Raw genomic sequence first — 19,555 nt, forward strand, 5'->3', positions numbered from 1 at the left:
AGGTGATGTGAGGAATCTGACACCATGCCTGATGAATAGCACTGTCCAGTTCTGTGAGATTTGATGGTTTTGGAACCAGCTGCCTGATGGCTCTTTTAACTTCGTCCCACAAATGCTCAATTGGATTGAGATCTGGTGATTGTGGGGGCCACCTAAGCAAGGTAAAGTCTCCCTCATGTTCTTGAAACCACTCCTGCACAATACGAGCACCATGGCATGGCGCATTGTCTTGTTGGAAGAAGCCATCTCCATTGGGATACGCCATCAACATGATAGGATGAACTTGATCAGCAACGATACTTAGGCATGTTGTGCTATTCAGACGTTTATAATGGTCTGGCCCTCTAGCAACTTCAGAGCGAAATTATAATTTACCTACAAACGTCAGGTGGTCATAATAATCTGGCCACTCAGTGTATCGTTTATTACCATGGAACTACCCTGCCGCCAAGGGCCAGAACCTATTAAAAGTGGGAAGTATAGCAATCACTGGAAAACAATAAGTGATTATAATACTTTGGTCAGTGTTGTAAAGCTTAGTAGAGATCTTAAGCTATCAATTGTGGCAAGCTGCTAACGTAGACTTGACTCAGGTTCTGAGAATGTGCTTCAGGAATGTGTGATATTTTGTGTGTTTATTTGTCTGTGTTTTCTCCTGGGTAAGGATTTACAGCTGCTGTCAGGTTGTCCAGGTATTAGTGACACACAGAAAAAGTCAGCCACTAGCTGGGAGTAAGTACTTGCATCCCCAGCCACGCAGCTGGCACCTGGTACACTGGGAAACGCTCTGCTCTGGGATTTAGAGGGACCAAGCAGGACACAGGGGCCTGCCTACATGGCTAAAGGACTCGGTCATCTGGCTGGAGACCTGGGTGAGATAACTTCAGGGGGACGAAGCCCTTTCATCACTGATCTATTTCTAGTTCTCTTTTAGAGGAATGACCCGGCCAAGCTTTTCCCCCAAATATTTTTCAGGTTCTACTATTACAAGAAGTAGTTGACAGGGTGGCACTTGATAGCAGTATCAGGAAAACCATTTATTAAATGAAAAATACCTTGGAGCATCAGGCTGCTTTCAATGCTCAAGTTGGACTCCATAAAATTACATTTTAAAAATGTTTATAGAAAAAATTGCATGTTTATTGAAGAAACTTCAGAAATTAGTTACCCCCTCGCTCTCCTGGACAACACAAGGAATTTCTACCATGTAGAAATAACCAGTCTTAATATTTTGCTTCATTAATCCAGAAGTGGGTATATTTTATATCTATAGCTATCTATATAGGTATAGGGCTATGGCTATATAGTTATTTGATCTCACCATGCATGATAATTTTAAACTGCCTTTTATCATTTAACATATTGCAAAAATTTTAAGCCATTGAAGATTTTTTCAACATCCTTGTTCAATATCTTGAGACTATTCCATATATTTTTCTAAAGCTTATCAGAGAGGCAGTGAATATTAATTTAGCAATATATTTGTTCACATCTTAGTCAAATTGGGTCACCAAAGAAAATTTCTAAGTCTTTGGATAGGTATTGGCCGAGGTGTTCTCTAGAAATCATAACAGTTTACACTCCCAGCAAACATGTACTGTGCTTTTGGACTCCTGATGAAAGATGAAGTAAAAATACACTAATTAAAAACAATAGGTGAGGGATGGAGTATATAGTCTCTTAAGACTGGTAGACCTATATCCTCAGTTGTAGTGTTTAAAGAAAGGGTGACCATTTTATTTAATTATCTCTATTTCACAAAAGAATGCAGGCATCTGTAGTGTAGTGGTGTGTTCATTGATGCCAAGTAAAAGTGCTCTGTTTGTAGTGTTCACATGACCATAATCTTCATTTTTCATGGTTAAATATCATCAGACTTGTCAAAGCATGCTTTCCCCTTTCAAAGTTTCTCCTATCAAACTTGAAAGTTTTCAAAGCTTTCTTCCACTTAGTTGTGTTTTCAAAAGTGTTTGAAATCACACTTAAAGAAAATTAAAAGAAAAAATGAATTTTCTTTCCAGAAAAGGTCATTTGAATTTGAATTCCAAAGCATTTATTTTGGGACTTACAGCAATTAATAGCAAACCTATATCCTCCCAATTGGAATGTGCTTATAAGCCCGGTTTTATTGGACATTTCATTAAGGAATTAACGTTTTCATAAAAATTATGAAATTTATATGGCTGACTAGAAATCAAATAAAATTGTATCAGTGACTTGTCATCTAAATAAAGCAGGGAAAGGAGGAACCATGAAGACTTGCTGCAGAGGCTAATGTATTGCAGTGAGAAGGATGTATTGAGTTATCTTGCCAAGATTCAAATTACAACTCCAACCATCATTGGCTTTGGGCAAGCTACTTTTCCTCTCCTTGCTTTGATATTCTTATTGGTGAGATGGGGGTGGTATTACTTCCAGGGTGACCAACTGTTCTGGGTTGCCTAGGACATTCCTGCTTTTAGCACCGAAAGTCTAGAATCTGGGAAAAGTTCTCCCTGAGACAAAATTTTTGAGGATGGTTGTGTGTGAACAATTGAATGGAAAGTGCAAAACTCATGCAGCTCACCCCCAAAAAGGGGCTGAGAACAACATTGTTTTTAGTTTCAAATGTATCCAGCAGAGACTATCTGCCTTCCATAGTTGTTACTCTCCTCACCTCTCATCACTGATATTGGCAGTCAGTCATGAACTAAATGAGATAGTGTTTAAAACAGTTGGATCCTGGCTGAACTATAGTAAGCATTTAGATTAGCTTTTACTGTTATGATATTAAGGTCCATGCTATTCCTTGGTGGTGCTGAATAATCTTAAAATCAGAAACAACATGTGTAGCACTGTAGTTCCTTGGAGTGGTAGAGATTCCAGCCCCCATGGATGGTCAGTACAATGCCCCGCCATCACAGGGTGCCCACCAGTCCCTCCCATTTTGCCTTTCAGCAGAGATGCTCTGTCCCTTCCAAATATTTAGCAGTAGACATTCCTCTCAGTCTGTGCTCCTGACTCCTGCTACTGTTTTTTTAAATATATTTTATTGATTTTTTACAGAGAGGAAAGGAGAGTGATAGAGAGTTAGAAACATCGATGAGAGAGAAACATGGATCAGCTGCCTCCTGCACACCTCCTACTAGGGATGTGCCCGCAACCAAGGTACATGCCCTTGACAGGAATCGAACCCTGGACCCTTCAGTCTGCAGGCTGACGCTCTATCCCCTGAGCCCAACCTGTTGCAGCCGTGGGCAAACTACGGCCCGCGGGCCAGATCCCGATGCTCTATCCCCTGAGCCCAACCGGTTAGGGCCTCCTGCTACTGTTAATGAAAGTTACACATGTGTGCTCATCAGGATGGGAAAGCCTGTATTCCACGGTGAGCAAAGACCCATGGCCCCGAAAATCTTCCTAAACTTCAGACCTGAAGAGAGCAGGGCAGGGAATTGCTGCTTTCTCTTTGTATTAGCTTCTTCAATTTCCTTTTAATTGGAGCCAGGAACCTAGATTCTTGTAACTTTAGGGGGATGAACAATATAAATGAAGATCTGGATGCTTTCCAGGAAGGGCTGAGCTCAAGGACCTCTCTCTCTCTCTCTCTCTCTCTCTCTCTCTCTCCCCACCCACCTTTCTGGCTATTGACAAATCACATGCAGTTGCCTAATGAGTCCATATTTGCTTCTGAGGTTTCACATTTGCAAACTGCACTGCTGAGAAAGTAAGTGAAGTGTTCACCCACCACTGGTGTGAGCTGACTGGTTTCATGTACAGGACAGATAAACACTAGAACAGTGAAAGCTCTAAACCAGTAACACAAAACCTTCAAATACAGTATCTTACCTTGTTCAGGACAGTCATTTCTCAGCAAGAATTCTTTTTAATGTATAAGACTTCAATTTATGTTTAAGAACTAGTAAACTATAGCAGTTTGACAGCCATTCACACTGAATTCTGTGCATTAAACCAACAGCATTCTTTTCCACAAACATTCATTGTTAGGACAATGCTCTCAGACAGAATTTATGAGAAATGGAATTATGTTACCAAGGAGATAGCATTTACTATAATGAAGAGTAGATCCTAGAAAATGGCCCCTTTTACAGCAGCTCAGAGCAGAGCCACAAAAGCAATTGATTGGTCTTGGCATTTAGTCTTATATCAGCTGTGTCATCCATAGCTTCAGGAGTGAGAACACTAATCTAAAGTGACATTTCTGTTCTGGCGGGCTTTTCTGCCCTGATGAAAGCAATTACTTCATTCCTAAATGATAATTTGCAGGAGTTTCAACCACTTTAATTGATAATTTTTTTTTGTTCTGAGTTCAATTGTGAAGTGATTAGCTGATTTGGTAAATAGAAATTTAAGGTGTGAAATATACAAGTTGCTCCAAGGTAAAGTGCTATTTGTGGGGTGGAGAGAAATTACTTGATAAAGCAGCAATTTTTCCATTATTACGGAACTGCCAGTGGTATGGCTTAAAGTTCTGGGGGAAAATGAAGAACAAAACACTTTGATTCATGAGGTTTTGGGCAGACACCAAAGCATACAATGAATAGTTTGGTCTTGCTGTGGTTCATCTGAGGGTTATTTGAGTCAAGGTGACCATTGGTTGAAAAGGATTGTGCTGACCTCTCAGCTTTTCTTATTACTATTCCAATGACTCATTCTGGAATTAAATCCTTTTATTTAAAGTATTAAGAATAAAAATGCTCATTGGCTAAAACCAATTAATTTAATTATTAAGTTCAAACGTACACAAGGCATTTTCTGAACTTGAGGAAAGGCATTCAGTTAAATGGCTTTAATTAGTCTTTTGATCTATTTACCACAAGTCAAAAAATGGGTCATGATTATTCAGTCAGAATATATTTTTTTAAAAATTTAATGCATCTTCATTTTAATACTTTATCCAATGTTAGCAGTTGCAGTTGTTTTTGACATTTTTAAGCAATCAATTTCATGATATTTTCTTACATGGGGAAAAATAATGGTCATTTCACATGTTAAATGAGAAAAATAAAGCAAGAATGAAGGTCAAACTGATTTAGCACATCAAACAGTCTTTGTCAGCCAAGCTTAATATATCCTGAGTTTGTGGAACAAATGAAATTTTGCTGCTATGTTACACTTTGCTTCCAAACAACCATTACAACTGGTTTTATATATTGTGTGAGCATCAGACCATCAAACAGTGCATCTTTACTGACGTGTTGCTGCAGCGATGATCTACGGCAGCAATCTGCCATTTATATAAGGGCAAAATGTGCATCTATATTTAGTTGTGAAATTGGCCTATTATACTCTTGATGTTTACAGAGGCTAACATAAATTAATGATGACAGCTATGAGCAGTGCATTAGTTAAGCAGGAGAGTTCTTACCTTGAACTTGAAGGTTCCAGTTTTAACTTCCAACATATAGTATACTGCTTTCTTCACACATTAAAGGAAAGTTTCTGAAATGATTACCTTTTCTTGGAGCATCTTAAAGACTTCAATTTGTGAGCTATGTTGTGCATAATCCTACCAGATAATAGTTGTTTATGCATTTCTCAATTATAACACATTATAAGAAAGCTCATATTTATAATCATAGGGAAAATAATCCTGAAAGATTCTTTTTCTTTGTAGTAGGCTGATTTGATTGACTTTGAACTCTATATGATGTTAATGTGTGGAGGGCTGTTTTATTGAAACTAATGAAGGAAAAGCAAGCAGTGCTTGTAGAATCTTCATCTTTTCTCTGGGAAACCTCCTCATTCAGCTCATGTCAGGGCAGGTGTAGGTACTGGAGTACCTATAGATTTCACTGTTAACTATGACCAGAGATCTGACAAGTGTGCAGGTGTTCAAAGGTTCATGAGTTAAAATGCTGAAGCCTTTGATGAATTTTTGATGGCTGCATTTTTAATACAGGTCGACCTTCTTCCTTTGAGGCTGCATGCCAGATTAATTGATAAATAGTAGAAGTCTGTAGTGCTGGGTTCTCCTAAGCAAACAAGTAGGAAAAATCCATAAAACCTGCCTGTCTGGCTCCATAGCAGTACTTTTAAAAGGTAAAATTTAAAGTGGTTCTGACCCTACCTTTCCTTTTCCTGATAGTTAGATGCCTCAAACCTGCCATGTTCTTTAATAAGGACTAGTTATTGCATTCTAAAAGTTTACATGTCAGTGTTAAAATTGAGGCTTAGAGGATTTTCATGTAGAGATAGTGTGTATCTATCAATTATGTCTATATCAGAAACAGTCCCACAAATATAAGTTATAAAAATGATAAATCTGATTGTGAAGATGTCATATGAGAGGAAGAACCATTAAGTTGTTTCTCTGTGATAAATATTATTTTCCCTTTATCATGTTCTGTAGATCTCAGCTATATTATTTCCATATTATCATAACCACTTCTGTAAAGAAAGAAACCAAAGTAATCAATTTTGCAAAGCTAAATTTGATCAGCCACAAAGGATAGCCTACCTCTCTTAATGTAATGACTCAGCAAGTACAAAGTTTTTTTTTTTTTTTCCCATCCTGGACAAGTAGCATCCTTATCCAGTTCTATGGCAGCTTCATAGAGATTGCAAACTGTGGGTCAATTTCATAAATTTGGTTTGGTGATCGTGGCTGTACCTGTTTAACTTTTTTGATAAATATTATTTTCCCTTTATCATGTTCTGTAGATCTCAGCTATATTATTTCCATATTATCATAACCACTTCTGTAAAGAAAGAAACCAAAGTAATCAATTTTGCAAAGCTAAATTTGATCAGCCACAAAGGATAGCCTACCTCTCTTAATGTAATGACTCAGCAAGTACAAAGTTGTCTTTTTTTTTTCCATCCTGAACAAGTAGCATCCTTATCCAGTTCTATGGCAGCTTCAGAGAGATTGCAAACTGTGGGTCAATTTCATAATATTGGTTTGGTGATCGTGGCTGTACCTGTTTAACTTTTTATACCTTAAAAAATGTTTTGCTAATTTCAGCACAAGCACTATTTCATGATTCAGCCTTGCCCCCAGTGTGGAGAGCTAAGCAGCAAATGCTGCTTGCTGCATTCCCACACTTTCCCACCACCAGAAGTGCTGTGTGAGCTCTCCATGGTCCTGGGGTTGTTGCCTTGCCTACCAACAAGGAGAACTTTAAGAATTGTGATGTTTTGGAAGATATTTTGAAAGATTATCTTTCCACTAGGAGTACGCATATACCTTTTCTACATAATAATTGTCATTGCAGATTTGAAGTATTCCATAGAAGTCACAAGCTTTTGGAGTAACCTATTCCCTTAGCACCTGTTTGGATATTAATTTTTATGTATAAACAAAATTGCTTGTATTGCAACTGAATGCCATTTTTTTCAACTTTAGCAAACTGAAAACAGCCACCTTTCCTAGAACAGAAAATCATTTATTTATTTTTAAATCTTTCATCTGTTATTAAGGAAACATTTTTTTATTTGAACAACTCATTAAGTGCAGCTTCAGTATACAATATATAGACTATAGGCATAAAGAGGACTAGGATGAAAAAATATGAAAAATCAAAATCTCTGCAATACAGAAGTGCTGTGTGAGCTCTCCATGGTCCTGGGGTTGTTGCCTTGCCTACCAACAAGGAGAACTTTAAGAATTGTGATGTTTTGGAAGATATTTTGAAAGATTATCTTTCCACTAGGAGTACGCATATACCCTTTCTACATAATAATTGTCATTGCAGATTTGAAGTCTTCCATAGAAGTCGCAAGCTTTTGGACTTAGCACCTGTTTGAATATTAATTTTTATGTATAAACAAAATTTCTTGTTTTGCAACTGAATGCCAGTTTTTTCAACTTTAGCAAACTAAAAAATGGCCACCTTTCCTAGAACAGATAATCATTTATTTATTTTTAAATCTTTCATCTGTTATTAAGGAAACATTTTTTTTATTTGAACAACTCATTAAGTGCAGCTTCAGTATACAACATATAGACTATAGGCATAAAGAGGACTAGGATGAAAAATCAAAATCTCTGCAATAACAGAATTTTACTTCACTTAGGAACCTAATGTTATATGTCAGAACCAGTGAATAGGAATCATATTGGTGAGAACAGAGTGTACATTATAAATGAACATTGTCAACCTCAAAGCATAGAAGTATCATTGTGAGATGAGCTAAGATTTTTTTGTTAAACACATCTTATATAGTGTTACTATGTGCCAGGCACAATTGTAAATGTTTTGCAACAAATAAATTTAATTCCAATAATAATCTTAGGAAGCAGATAGCATTATCATCCCATTTCACAGATGAGAATAACTGAGACAAAATAAGTTAAGTAATTTTATCATATTTACATAATTAGGACGTTATAGAGCCGGGATTTAAATACAGGCAGCTGGCTCCACATTCCATGCACTTAAAGTCTACCTTCTGCTGACATGGAAGACGCTGAAAAATCTACCAGACAGAACTTGATGATAATCACTATTAGAACATGTAGGACTTTTTAAAAATAGGCAGTTTTAATGTTGTCATCAAGCAGAAGTTAGGCCTCTGACTTTATTTTCCTTGGTTTGACTTTTACTGTCACTACATGGGAAATTAAATTTACTAAAGTGAAGGTCATAAGTGGCAGTAGAGAAAGGAGTCTGAGAGGACAATGAGGAAAGCAAACAGGTATTCGGAATTATAGAAAATGTAGTCAAACATGGTAGATAAGAAGCTTGGTTAAAAAAGTTATAAAGAATTATGGAGAAATAGGGTGGTAATCAGATGTGGTACTAGGATTAAAACAGTTGGGCTTTTTTTTCCCCATATAACTTTTATATTTATTATAATAAGAGTTACTGCTTATGTAATATTTACAATATGGTAGACATTTAGCAGTTTGCACAGATTAGCTCAGTCATTCCTCTCAGGAATATTATGAAGTAGATACTATTAAAATGTCCATTTTCCAAATGAGGAAATTGAGGCCTAAAAAGGTTGAGAGGCCTACCCAAGGTTGCCCAGCGAGTAACTGTCTGGTGATGTGAAGGTCCACAATCTGGCTACAGAGCTTCCACTCCAAGTTTAAGGATGGGTTGACTTTACTTTGGGCATTTCTGAGCTTTCCAGTTTCTTAAAATTCTTCTCTGTTGTGAAATTCTAAAGTGGACTCTACCACATTTAGAATTCATAAACTATCTTAATTGTTAAAATCTAGGACTGTCCAAGACGTTTACTACTTTATAGTTAACTCTCAGGGGATTTGCCAAAAATGCCCTATTTGTCATCCTCATTTTATAAAATGATAAAATTAAGGCTCAACTTTGGACTTAGAATCATAATGGTCGCAAATGCCCAACATGTGTCTTTAACTCCTTCACCAGGAGTCTTTGCACAAAATACACAACTTGCCAAAGGGATTTAAGAGTCATAAAAGGATTTAAAAAATCACTTTTCATTTAATGTGCACTGTCATTACTAGTAAAAGTTTATGATTGCTTGTTATCTGTGCATAAGGTATAGCTTTAGAAACTTGTACAAATTCTTTCAAGGTGTTGAGAAGAAACATAGATTAAATAATATCATTGAAACCAGAGATACTTGTTTATGATAAATGAATTCTGGCAACATCAATGACAAGAAGAAGGGGAAAATTTAACTTAATAAGGCTTAGGAGAAATTCAAGATACTAGATCATTACCCTTTTAGTTGGGGAGATGGGGTCCCTAAGGATAATCTGAAAATCATTTACTATCTTCCCCCAAATATACATATATACATACATACAACTTCATATAGGACTTCCAACTTTTATTTATCTCAATCTGTACATATCTACATATCTACATGTCTCCCTTTTGAAGTGGCTGTTGATTTTTTGGTTTTTAGTTGGTGGTAGTGCTGGTGAGGTTGATAATATCCTCATCAAAGAGCGCTGGCATTTTGATTTGCTTAGGAATAAGGTAGTCTCTTCTTCCTACATGAGCATCAGCAATGGGGAGTTTGGGCCCAGGGAGTACTTATAGTGACTGTGAAGCCTAATCATATTTTAAATGGCAGAGATCAAACATTTTGCTCATGTACAAATAAGCCATCCTTTCTTTAGTATTCTATAAATACTTTTTTGGTTTAGAACAGAATGTATAAATACTAAGTTTATTTTAGGTTTTAATGTAGTCCTTAATTCAATTTTGGAATTGCACATAACTAGGCTCTACTTCACAAAAGCAGAAAAAAAGATTAATCCTCAATCTGTGTTGTTGTCTTAAGGTCCTTAGCTTCATCTATTTTTGTCAGCATCTCTATAACCTCTATAATCCTTTGACTATATTTTATTGCTGTTACCCTCAAAACCAATTACTAGTTATTACAGACACAGTGCTATCATTCTGAAATTCTTCTGAACTATGGTGTCTGCATAATGATGTGATGTGGGAGTCATGGAAACCCTTTGCTATTGAGTTTATGGCCAAGAAGATTACTCCAGTGGGGTAACAGTGTGTGCTAGTGTAAAAAAGGAGGGGGGGGGCAGAAAGACAACAGAAGGTGGAGCAGGAACACATAGAGGAAGTTGTGCTCAGTGCTGTTTCAGAACAGTCAGGTGTCAGGGCAGTATTGAGCAGAATGCCAAAAGGCATTCCCGTCCACATATTCCCATTCCCCTCAGCTAGGCTTTGGAGCCCATTGGGTTGCTTCCTGTGCTCTTGAGCTTTCCTCCCCATAGGATTATTTTTTTCTTTAGTTTATTGATAAGCTTATGCATTAATATCAATTTCAGAGTAATTGCCTAATCCCCTCGTTGCTTCAGGTGAATAGAGAAATTCCTAGCATGAATATTAGTAATATTAATTAGATAACAAATGAGTCCATTTGTGATCATTTGAGTGACATGTCTAAAGGAAAATCATATATATCATCCACTAAAACTACCTTCAAAAGTGGTCTCCCAAATTATTACCCAGTTATAAAATGCACCCCTGCTCTATTGTTGACCAAATGACATATTTTAATGGTCTTGTGTAATTTTTAGAACTTTAATTAGCTAACACAAAATTAAAACATAACATAAAATTTGAAATGCCATGTAAAAGTTTAGTTTTTGTTCTTTAGAAATAGAAAAAACCAGAACTCTGGCAACACCAGGCCTGCCTGCCACCAAAGCTGTAGTTAGCTGGAAGTGTGTGTGCCGCCCTTTGCCTGCACTGCTGTCCTCCAGGCCTCTTCACTCATTGCTGTTCCCTGCCTTAACCCTGTGAGCTCTTGAGTTTGCAACCTCTGCTCCAGAGCTCCATCATAGTCACTTATTGGACTAAAAAAAAAGTTGTGAGTTCAGCCCACCTTCTGGAGTAGTATTCAATTACAAGTATATAAAGAGAACAGAGCACTGAACTTGAACCACTGCACTCCATAAGTGGTAGAGAAACATGTGAAAAGAGAATTTTTTGGCACAGATGACTTAAATGGTGTTCGGTAGATTGCTTGTATTATAGAGAGGGATAGGTCTCATTCTTTTATCTTAAGATGTTAACCTGGATCTTGGTTAGATTTATACTTGGTCATATTTTAAGGCTCCTCTCACTTTATTTACATAACTAGAGGCCCAATGCACAAAATACATGCAAGAGTAGCCCTTCGCAGCCCTGGCAGCTGCCTCGATCCTGTGGCTGCAGCCCTGGCTTCGTTCGGAAGGTCATCTGGAAGGACATCTGGTCTAATTAGCATATTATGCTTTTATTATTATAGATTTTCAACAAGCCAAAATTGATCATTTATAGAATTGAATGGAGGCCAGCTAAGATATTGAGATATAAGTGGCAAAACAAGTCTTTTCCTTGTAAATTAAGGAGGTTTCTGCCTGAGTTACCACCTGAGATATGAAGAGACAAAGGTTTGTCACCTAAGACTGCTGAGACTGAGAATGATAGCAGTAACTTGTCCAGTTCTGAGAATTATATTAGCTAGCTAATTCAGAATATTTTATTAATAGAGTAAACATGAAATAATTTGGGATATTAGACCAGAACATTATGGCATTACTTAAATTACATAGATATTTAATAAGATAGTTTGGGTGTCTACCCTGAATACAATGTTTACACCAGGAACAATATAAGGTAAACACTAATGTGACCTGGGATGTTATTGTCCATATTCTACTAATAGGGATGGGAGCCACAACTTTAAACTCACTTTGATTTATTCCTCTGGTCTCCCTTCCTTGTTTCTCATTCTCACTATTTTATAAGGGAAAGCCAGCATGCTAGACTCAAAGATTTAAAATGTCCTCAGAGTTCAATAAAATGGATACCTGTAAATGATTTTAATAGTATCTGGATACTGTAAATATTGCCCAATTACCTATCTCCGGTGTCTGATTTTGAGTTTATTTCTTGTCAGACACAAAACAGAGCAATTCAGAGTAGGTGGAATTTTCCTGTCAGCTGCTCAGAGGCAACTTCAGTGGTGCCAGCTTCTGCCCTCAGCAATGTGAGCAAACTTCAAACAGAAATGCACATGAATAGTTAAAGAAAAATGCTGGATCCCACCTGTTGCCTCTTCTGTGAAGTAATATGTCTATAATGTTTATAAATTTTAATAACCCAGATAGGGCTTTTTGTCTTTCAACATTAAATTTATATTATCATAAAGTTTGACTTTCTGGGCAATGTGTTTTATCCTCTAGTAATTTAGGGAATCTATCCATTAATTAGTGTATGTCCATTGGTAAAAGAATGAAAGTATTCTCTTATCAACTAATTACCAGCACATTTATAAAGTTACATGGAAATCTTCCCTTCAATAGGATGTTTTCTTTATCTGACTGAGGTCTTGATCCGTACTGAGCGCTGGAAGAACATCAACATTTTATTTGTTGATTCTGTGAATTGTTTTCGTATTTTCCTTTTCCTCTGAGATGATAACTGCAATAATGGTTTTAAATGCATCCTTTTGATGGCTTATAATCCCATCAGAATAATAGTTAAATGGACAAAGCCAGCTTGAGAATAGATATGATAGATATCTGAGAATAGATATCTACAAGCCCAATCTTTTAAATTGCTTATAGCTGAGAAGATCAAGTATCACCTGTAAATCGTATGTTTCAGAATCAAGGAATGTATGTTACTGCATGGTCAATTGAGGGGGAAAACCCTACCAAGCAAATGCTTTTTACTCATTGCACTTGAGTTCATGGCATTTAAGTCCAGAGGTAGAATTTATGGTTTTAGTGGACATTGTCTGGAACGTATTTTACCATGGCCCATGGGGTTTTGAAGAAGATTTTGGTAGCTTTTTGCTGGGAAAGGGGAAGTAAAAAGAAAGCAGTTTCTATCTGATGAGAAAATCATATGTTCTAAACAATACTTTGTCACTTCTTTGGTTTCAGTTTACAAGCATTGAGAAAGGAGAAATCCCGAGATGCTGCACGCTCCCGCCGGGGAAAAGAAAATTTTGAGTTCTATGAATTGGCCAAGTTATTGCCTCTTCCTGCAGCCATCACGAGCCAGCTGGACAAGGCGTCCATCATTCGACTTACAATTAGCTATCTGAAAATGAGGGACTTTGCTAACCAGGGGGACCCTCCATGGAACTTGCGAATGGAAGGCCCACCCCCAAACACATCTGTAAAAGGTAGGTTTTAAGCCTCTGGTCATTGTGGCATATAGTGGTCTGTAGCTGTCTTTAAGATGAAATGTTTACCATCATCCTTTCTTCTTTTCCTGCATATCAAATCCTTTAAAGGGATACAAATGTGGAAATCTGAACTCTGCATGAGAAAGACACCGTGTGAAGGTGAAATGAACCTCTTCTATTTCTATTTTCTTTTCAAAAAAAATTTGTCAGCCTAAAGTATTCTATCACTTTATATAAGGTTTCAGAAAAATGGGAATTAAATGACTTACATTAAAGTGCTTCCTGGGTTTAATATAAGTTATGTTAATACATGAAAATTTTTATTGATGGGTGGAGTATGAGAATATTGCTAACGGGTGGAGCTAATATTTTCTGTCTTTAGTCACCTAAGAAAAGAAGTAAACAGAATCCAACTGTAGCAGGCATTTTGAGCAATGATTTTATTGATTAATAAAAAAATACAAGAAACGTATTAATGTTTCAAGTCTCTATACATATTGCCTAGAAGTTGCAAATATAAACATGTACTTGTCCTCCAAATCTTGGTGCAGTTACCCTTAAATCATTATTTTAAAATTTTAGGCCTTCTTCACTCTGGAAATTAAGAGAGGTATTTCTTGTGTGCTCCTGTAACTCCTAAAAATGTATGGCATTTCTAGTAATTTAGTATGTATGCATATGTTTTTCAATGCATATGTGGTGTTGGTCATTGATTTTTCTAACTTCAAGGGTGTGTCATTCAAAGCATAGGACTTTAGGGATCTCCTAGTTTCTTGTGCCTAACGTAGTTTCTAGACCCTTGACGAGTATGGGATAAAACTGGATGTTTGGCAGAATTTCAGGCAACCTTCTCTCAGGGAGGAATCAGATTCTTTAGTTAGTGATGACACCTTGACAGCTACCTTTGGAGAGGGTCCGTGTTCTTGGCTGTTGTAGGAAAGGGGACAGTGGGGAGTGTAACCCTTAGAGGACTTACATTAAAATGAGGGTCAGAAGCAGTGCTGTGTACAGTCCTGTGCTCAGAGGGGTGACCATCTTTGTGCATGTGCATGTGTCAATCCGTTCCTCTCTTTGCCATCACTACTTAGGGTTTGTGTTTCTTATGCTTAGGAGAGAAGGACAATTAGAGTTTAAATTGCAACGTGTTATTTTCCTCTAGAGCAGGGGTTGGCAAACATGCTCTGTAAAGGGCCCTATAGTACATATTTTAGACATTGGGGATTAACTCAACTCTGCCATAGCAGCATGAATTCAGCCATAGACAACAGGGCGTGGCTGTGGCCTATGAAACTGTGCTTACAACGCAGGCAGCTGCCACCCGATTGGCTCACAAGCCTTAGTTCCCAGACTCTGACTCTAGAATGTAAGACTGACGTTCAAAGCTTGAGCAGAACATACAATACAATAGCTCTCAAGGGCAAGATGTGAGGTTAAGACAGCAGAGGACAAACCAGCCAAGGCACATCTATGCTGTCCTTTCACAGCCCTCTGACCTGAGAATGTAGGTGTCAACTTGGCCACACAACAGTCCATGTTCCAGAGGCTAAAGTTGTAGGGAATTTTCCCAGGCTGAAGACCAGGAATATAGTAATCCTGGTAAGTATTTACTGTATACAGAAGAGCTTAGTCAATAGGCTGTCTTCATGTTTATTCCAAATCATGCAAGATGGAAGGATAAGTGCAAAAGCTTTTAAATCACACAATGTACAAAATGTTATTATTAAATTTTAAATATGTTGCTTGAGGGAGTGGACTTATATTAAGTTGTTTAGGATAATCATCTTCTCCTTTATTTCCATTTTTCTTTGAAGTAGTTTATAGGTTTTTTTGTGGTGGCAGTAGCTACCAAAGTAGAAAAATCCAATGGTTCCCTTGTCTGTCCATTCTTCTATTTTGTGATAGCCCTGCTTGCTCTTGGAATCATGGCCTTTTAGAGATTCAGAATTATAGGGCACATAGAACCGTGCCTTCATTTTACAGGTGAGGGGAATGATGTAGAAAGGGTTTACAGTTGAGTGTTCACAGATCTAAAACTAGAATTCCTTTTTTTTTTTTTTTTGCCTTTCTGTCTAAGTGTTCTATCACATCACATTCATTTCCAAAGATGATACTTAATTTGTATCTCCATCTTCAAAAATTCCAGGTAAGAATTCTCTCAGTTTCAGAGTGTGACTAATTCATTTGGGCTTTGTGGCCTTCAATCAACTCAACTCTCTCACTACTTATTGTGATAAAGATGGGGGTGGGGGAAGCAGACATGGTCTCTGCCCTCATGGGTTTCAGTCTGTGGAAGGACATGGCGATGTCAGTGAGAGAAACAAGGAGGCTGGGATGGATGTTTAGGAGCCTGGAGGGAGATCACAGATGTTATTATTGTAAACTTTCCATCGGCTTTTGGCAGAGAATCCATGTTGTAACACGTTGTTCCCACTATTAGTAAACCGGTGAGAGGCTAAAGCTCTAGTTGTGAGCATAGTGGTTCTGTACTACTTACCCCGATTCTCAGAAGTTGGGAGGAATGCAAAATGCAATGGGCACTTTCTATAAACTGGTACACAGTATATGTATATTTTATTGCTTTACTCTAGTTCTTTAATGCAAACCTGCTACTCATACTGATCAAAGATTCATGGAACCACATCAAAGAAACTCGTTTTAATTTATTAAGGTCTTCTATGTATGCCCTTGAAGAAGTTCATATGGATAAACCAGCTTATATAAATAGCCTGTAGCATCCTGGGAAGTGCAGTTCATAATCTAACAATAAAACAATACGCATTATACTTGATGCTTCTCCAAGCAGTCTCTTGAGTAAACCTAAAGGCATTTGGAAATTTATATGAGAAGGACTTACACATCGTAGGCAACATCTTAAAAATGTGGTGAGCTATCCATGTTAATAATTAAATTTCAGAGCTTAAATTTGTCACCCCAACTATATAGACATTTAATCATTTTAATTTACTGCTTCAGAAAGGTACTTCACTCTGCCCTGTATTCATCTCATCTTTTCTTAAAAGTCTATAAAGGTTGATGAGTTTTTTTTGTGATGCCCATTGTGTACAGATTATTTACAAGTTATGCTTGCAGAAAGAACACCCAGGTGACAGTGTGTAATATGTCCTGAGTCAATTACTTCGTAGAAATGATATGTTAAGCAATTGGAAGGTAACAGATAGTTTTTTCCATTATTTTAGAAATATCTGTATTGCTATAATACAGATCAAATCTACAATGAATATAATGCATTATTCAAGAAATGACCAGGCATTCTCAGCAGTGTTTCAGCTAAATAACTGATGATTGTAACCTTTAAAGAAATCTCATTGTGGTGACTGTTGGTAAATCACTTCCCCATTCATAGTAATCTCTATTTAGAGGCTATCTGGAAACCATTATATCTTTTATTAATCTTAAAAGCAATAGCTGCTGATTTGACATTTGCTAAAACTAGATAAATTTTTCGTCTTTCTAATATCTCAGACTTCAGTCAATTTTTGGAGTCTATCTGCTGCAACTCTATCAATTCAGGAATATTTACCACTCTAGGCATACGTTTTATTTTAATTTCAACATTGAAGCTTTTGAACAGTTTGCCTATGTGTGTGACAGGCAACAATGCTAAAATACTGTCTGTAAAATACAAGACATTTTTAGCTTTTGGAAGGAAACAGTTGCAAAATATGCAAGACAGTTGGTGCTTAAAATCACCTGAGCACATTAGGAAAGAGCTTTACTATTTCCATAGAATTTCTCTTCCCTATTTTCAGGCATGTATTTTGAATTAACTGGTAGATTTTTTCTGTAGTTTTTATTTAAGCAACACATGATCTCTCTGTAGCTAAAGACTAGACTGTTACTTAAGCAATGATTTTTAATGGGTCTCAACAATAGTCATGTAGGGTAAGTGAGTATAGGACATTCTTCAGAGTAACACTAAATAACTGTAATGGTTGTCCCAAACTTAGATAGCATTTTAAAAAAATGGTTCTGCTTCCATAGAAGGTAGAGATTCCAAGACTATCCAAGTTGGAGGTCTTCTTGGTCTCAGCAGCTCCAAGGTCTTCCAGCCTCTGTTATGGCATTTTACTGTGTGCATTTATGTCTGCCGGGTGACATTCATGTTGAGATCAAGTATCATATTCCTTATTATCTCAGAGAGAAGGCGGGTCCGGGTAGGTGGTAGGAAGAGATTAACCAAAGAACTTGTGTGCATATATTTGACATTCGTGTTGAGAGCAAGTATCATATTCCTTATTATCTCAGGGAGAGGCGGGTCCGGGTGGGTGGTAGGAAGAGATTAACCAAAGAACTTGTGTGCATATATGCTAACCCATGGACACAGACAATAGTGTGGTGAAGGCCTGGGGTGGGGGCAGGATCAGGATAGAAGGGGTCAGTGAGGGGGGGGTACATATGTAATAGTTTCAACAATAAAGATTTTTTAAAAGAAAGAAAACGTGAAATGAAGGTCTTAGACTCAGAACATGGCATGTATGTCAGCTTGTGTGATTCTTTTTGTTGTTGTTGTTACGTAGGCAAATGGTAGAGCTCAGGATGAACCCTTGGTTCTGAACAGAAGTTCCCTGTAGGGCGAGGGGAGTAGGACCAGAGGGGGAGACTTGCTTCTTGCTTGGTTCCTATTCTCACCGCTGTCACTCTCAGTACACAGAGGGCCTGACTCTCTGCTCTAGTCTCCAGTTCCTTTTGCCTCCATCCAAAGTCAGTGGTGGCCCCAAATGGAAATGGAAGAATCCAAAATCTGAGCTGCCGGTGTTCCTTTCTGCTTGTTCCGGTAGCCAGTGCCAGGTGTTAGCATCTATGGAAACCTGATGTAATATAACTGCCTTTTTAAGGTTAGCATCTTGGAAACCTGATGTAATATAACTGCCTTTTTAAGGTTTGCTACGAGAAAGGTTTTTTTCAGATCTTTCTAGTGAAGTTATGCCTTCTGGAAGAAGTTAATTAAGAACTTACCGTTTACTTTCATTGTACATCGTGTTTGAACAAGCAGTGCTTACAGCACCACATGTTCTTGGGATCGTCGTTTCTGACACGGGGCAGGAAGGGCTTTCTGACAAATGTGGGTCTTAAGGGTGGCAGAGTAAGTGTCTGAGACTCTAATTCTGTGAAGTTTCACCTTTTATCAGCAAAACCTTAGATTTCTACAAAGGGATACTGTAGTCCACCTTCAGCATGAAGAACACTAGAAAGCATTGCTGGTTTCTTGCTACATGCCACTGACAAACAGTTTGATGGGTCCCCGTTGTGTTCAGTGCGTTGGGCACTATTGAGCATCCAGAATTACCTCAACTCCAAACACTGACTCAAGGAAAGGATACCTGTGAGAGTGATGGCTGAGAGCATGTGACGACCCAGCCAAGGCAACAAGCAGTTTCCACATCTCAGTAACATGCCACAGAGCTTTACTCCTCCTGTAGCTGGAGTTAGTCTGTGGCTTGGCAGATCTAGACTGGGAAGACCTGGGTGGTTCTACTTCTCACCACAGTCTGGCTGGGCTTGCCTCCTTGCTGAGAGTTTAGCTCAGGTCTGCCCCCCTGTCAAGGGGCAGCCAGATATTTGGGAAAAGCTCTTTCCATGGTGATGGCAGAGGTGTAAGAGCGGTGTGCAAAAAACAGATAAAAAGGAGGAATATATTAAACTTTAATTTAATGCTGTAAGCATTGAATGATATTTGGTTTGCAAATCTCCCCCTCCCCCCTCCTCCTTTTCCTCCTTCCCCTCCTCTTTTCCCTCCTCCCCTCCTCCTCCCTCTCCCCCTCCTTCTCCTTCTCCTTCTCCTTCTCCTTCTCCTTCTCCTTCTCCTTCTCCTTCTCCTTCTCCTTCTCCTTCTCCTTCTCCTTCTCCTTCTCCTTCTCCTTCTCCTTCTCCTTCTCCTTCTCCTTCTCCTTCTCCTTCTCCTTCTCCTTCTCCTTCTCCTTCTCCTTCTCCTTCTCCTTCTCCTTCTCCT

General features: G+C 37.9%; 1 protein-coding gene across 1 annotated transcript in view; it reads left to right on the plus strand.

Annotated features, from left to right (window-relative positions):
* Positions 1 to 13,336: 13,336 nt before the first annotated feature.
* NPAS3 (neuronal PAS domain protein 3) overlaps positions 13,337 to 19,555 on the plus strand; it is a gene marked incomplete at its 5' end in the record, with an annotated part of 646,962 nt that continues 640,743 nt past the window's right edge. Inside the window, one exon of the mRNA XM_014546418.1 lies at positions 13,337 to 13,581. Within this exon, the coding sequence (XP_014401904.1) occupies positions 13,337 to 13,581 (245 nt within the window). The remainder of the gene's footprint in view (positions 13,582 to 19,555) is intronic.

This window comes from Myotis brandtii, unplaced genomic scaffold (genome assembly GCF_000412655.1).
Source record: "Myotis brandtii unplaced genomic scaffold, ASM41265v1 scaffold443, whole genome shotgun sequence".
Classification (NCBI taxonomy): domain Eukaryota; kingdom Metazoa; phylum Chordata; class Mammalia; order Chiroptera; family Vespertilionidae; genus Myotis; species Myotis brandtii.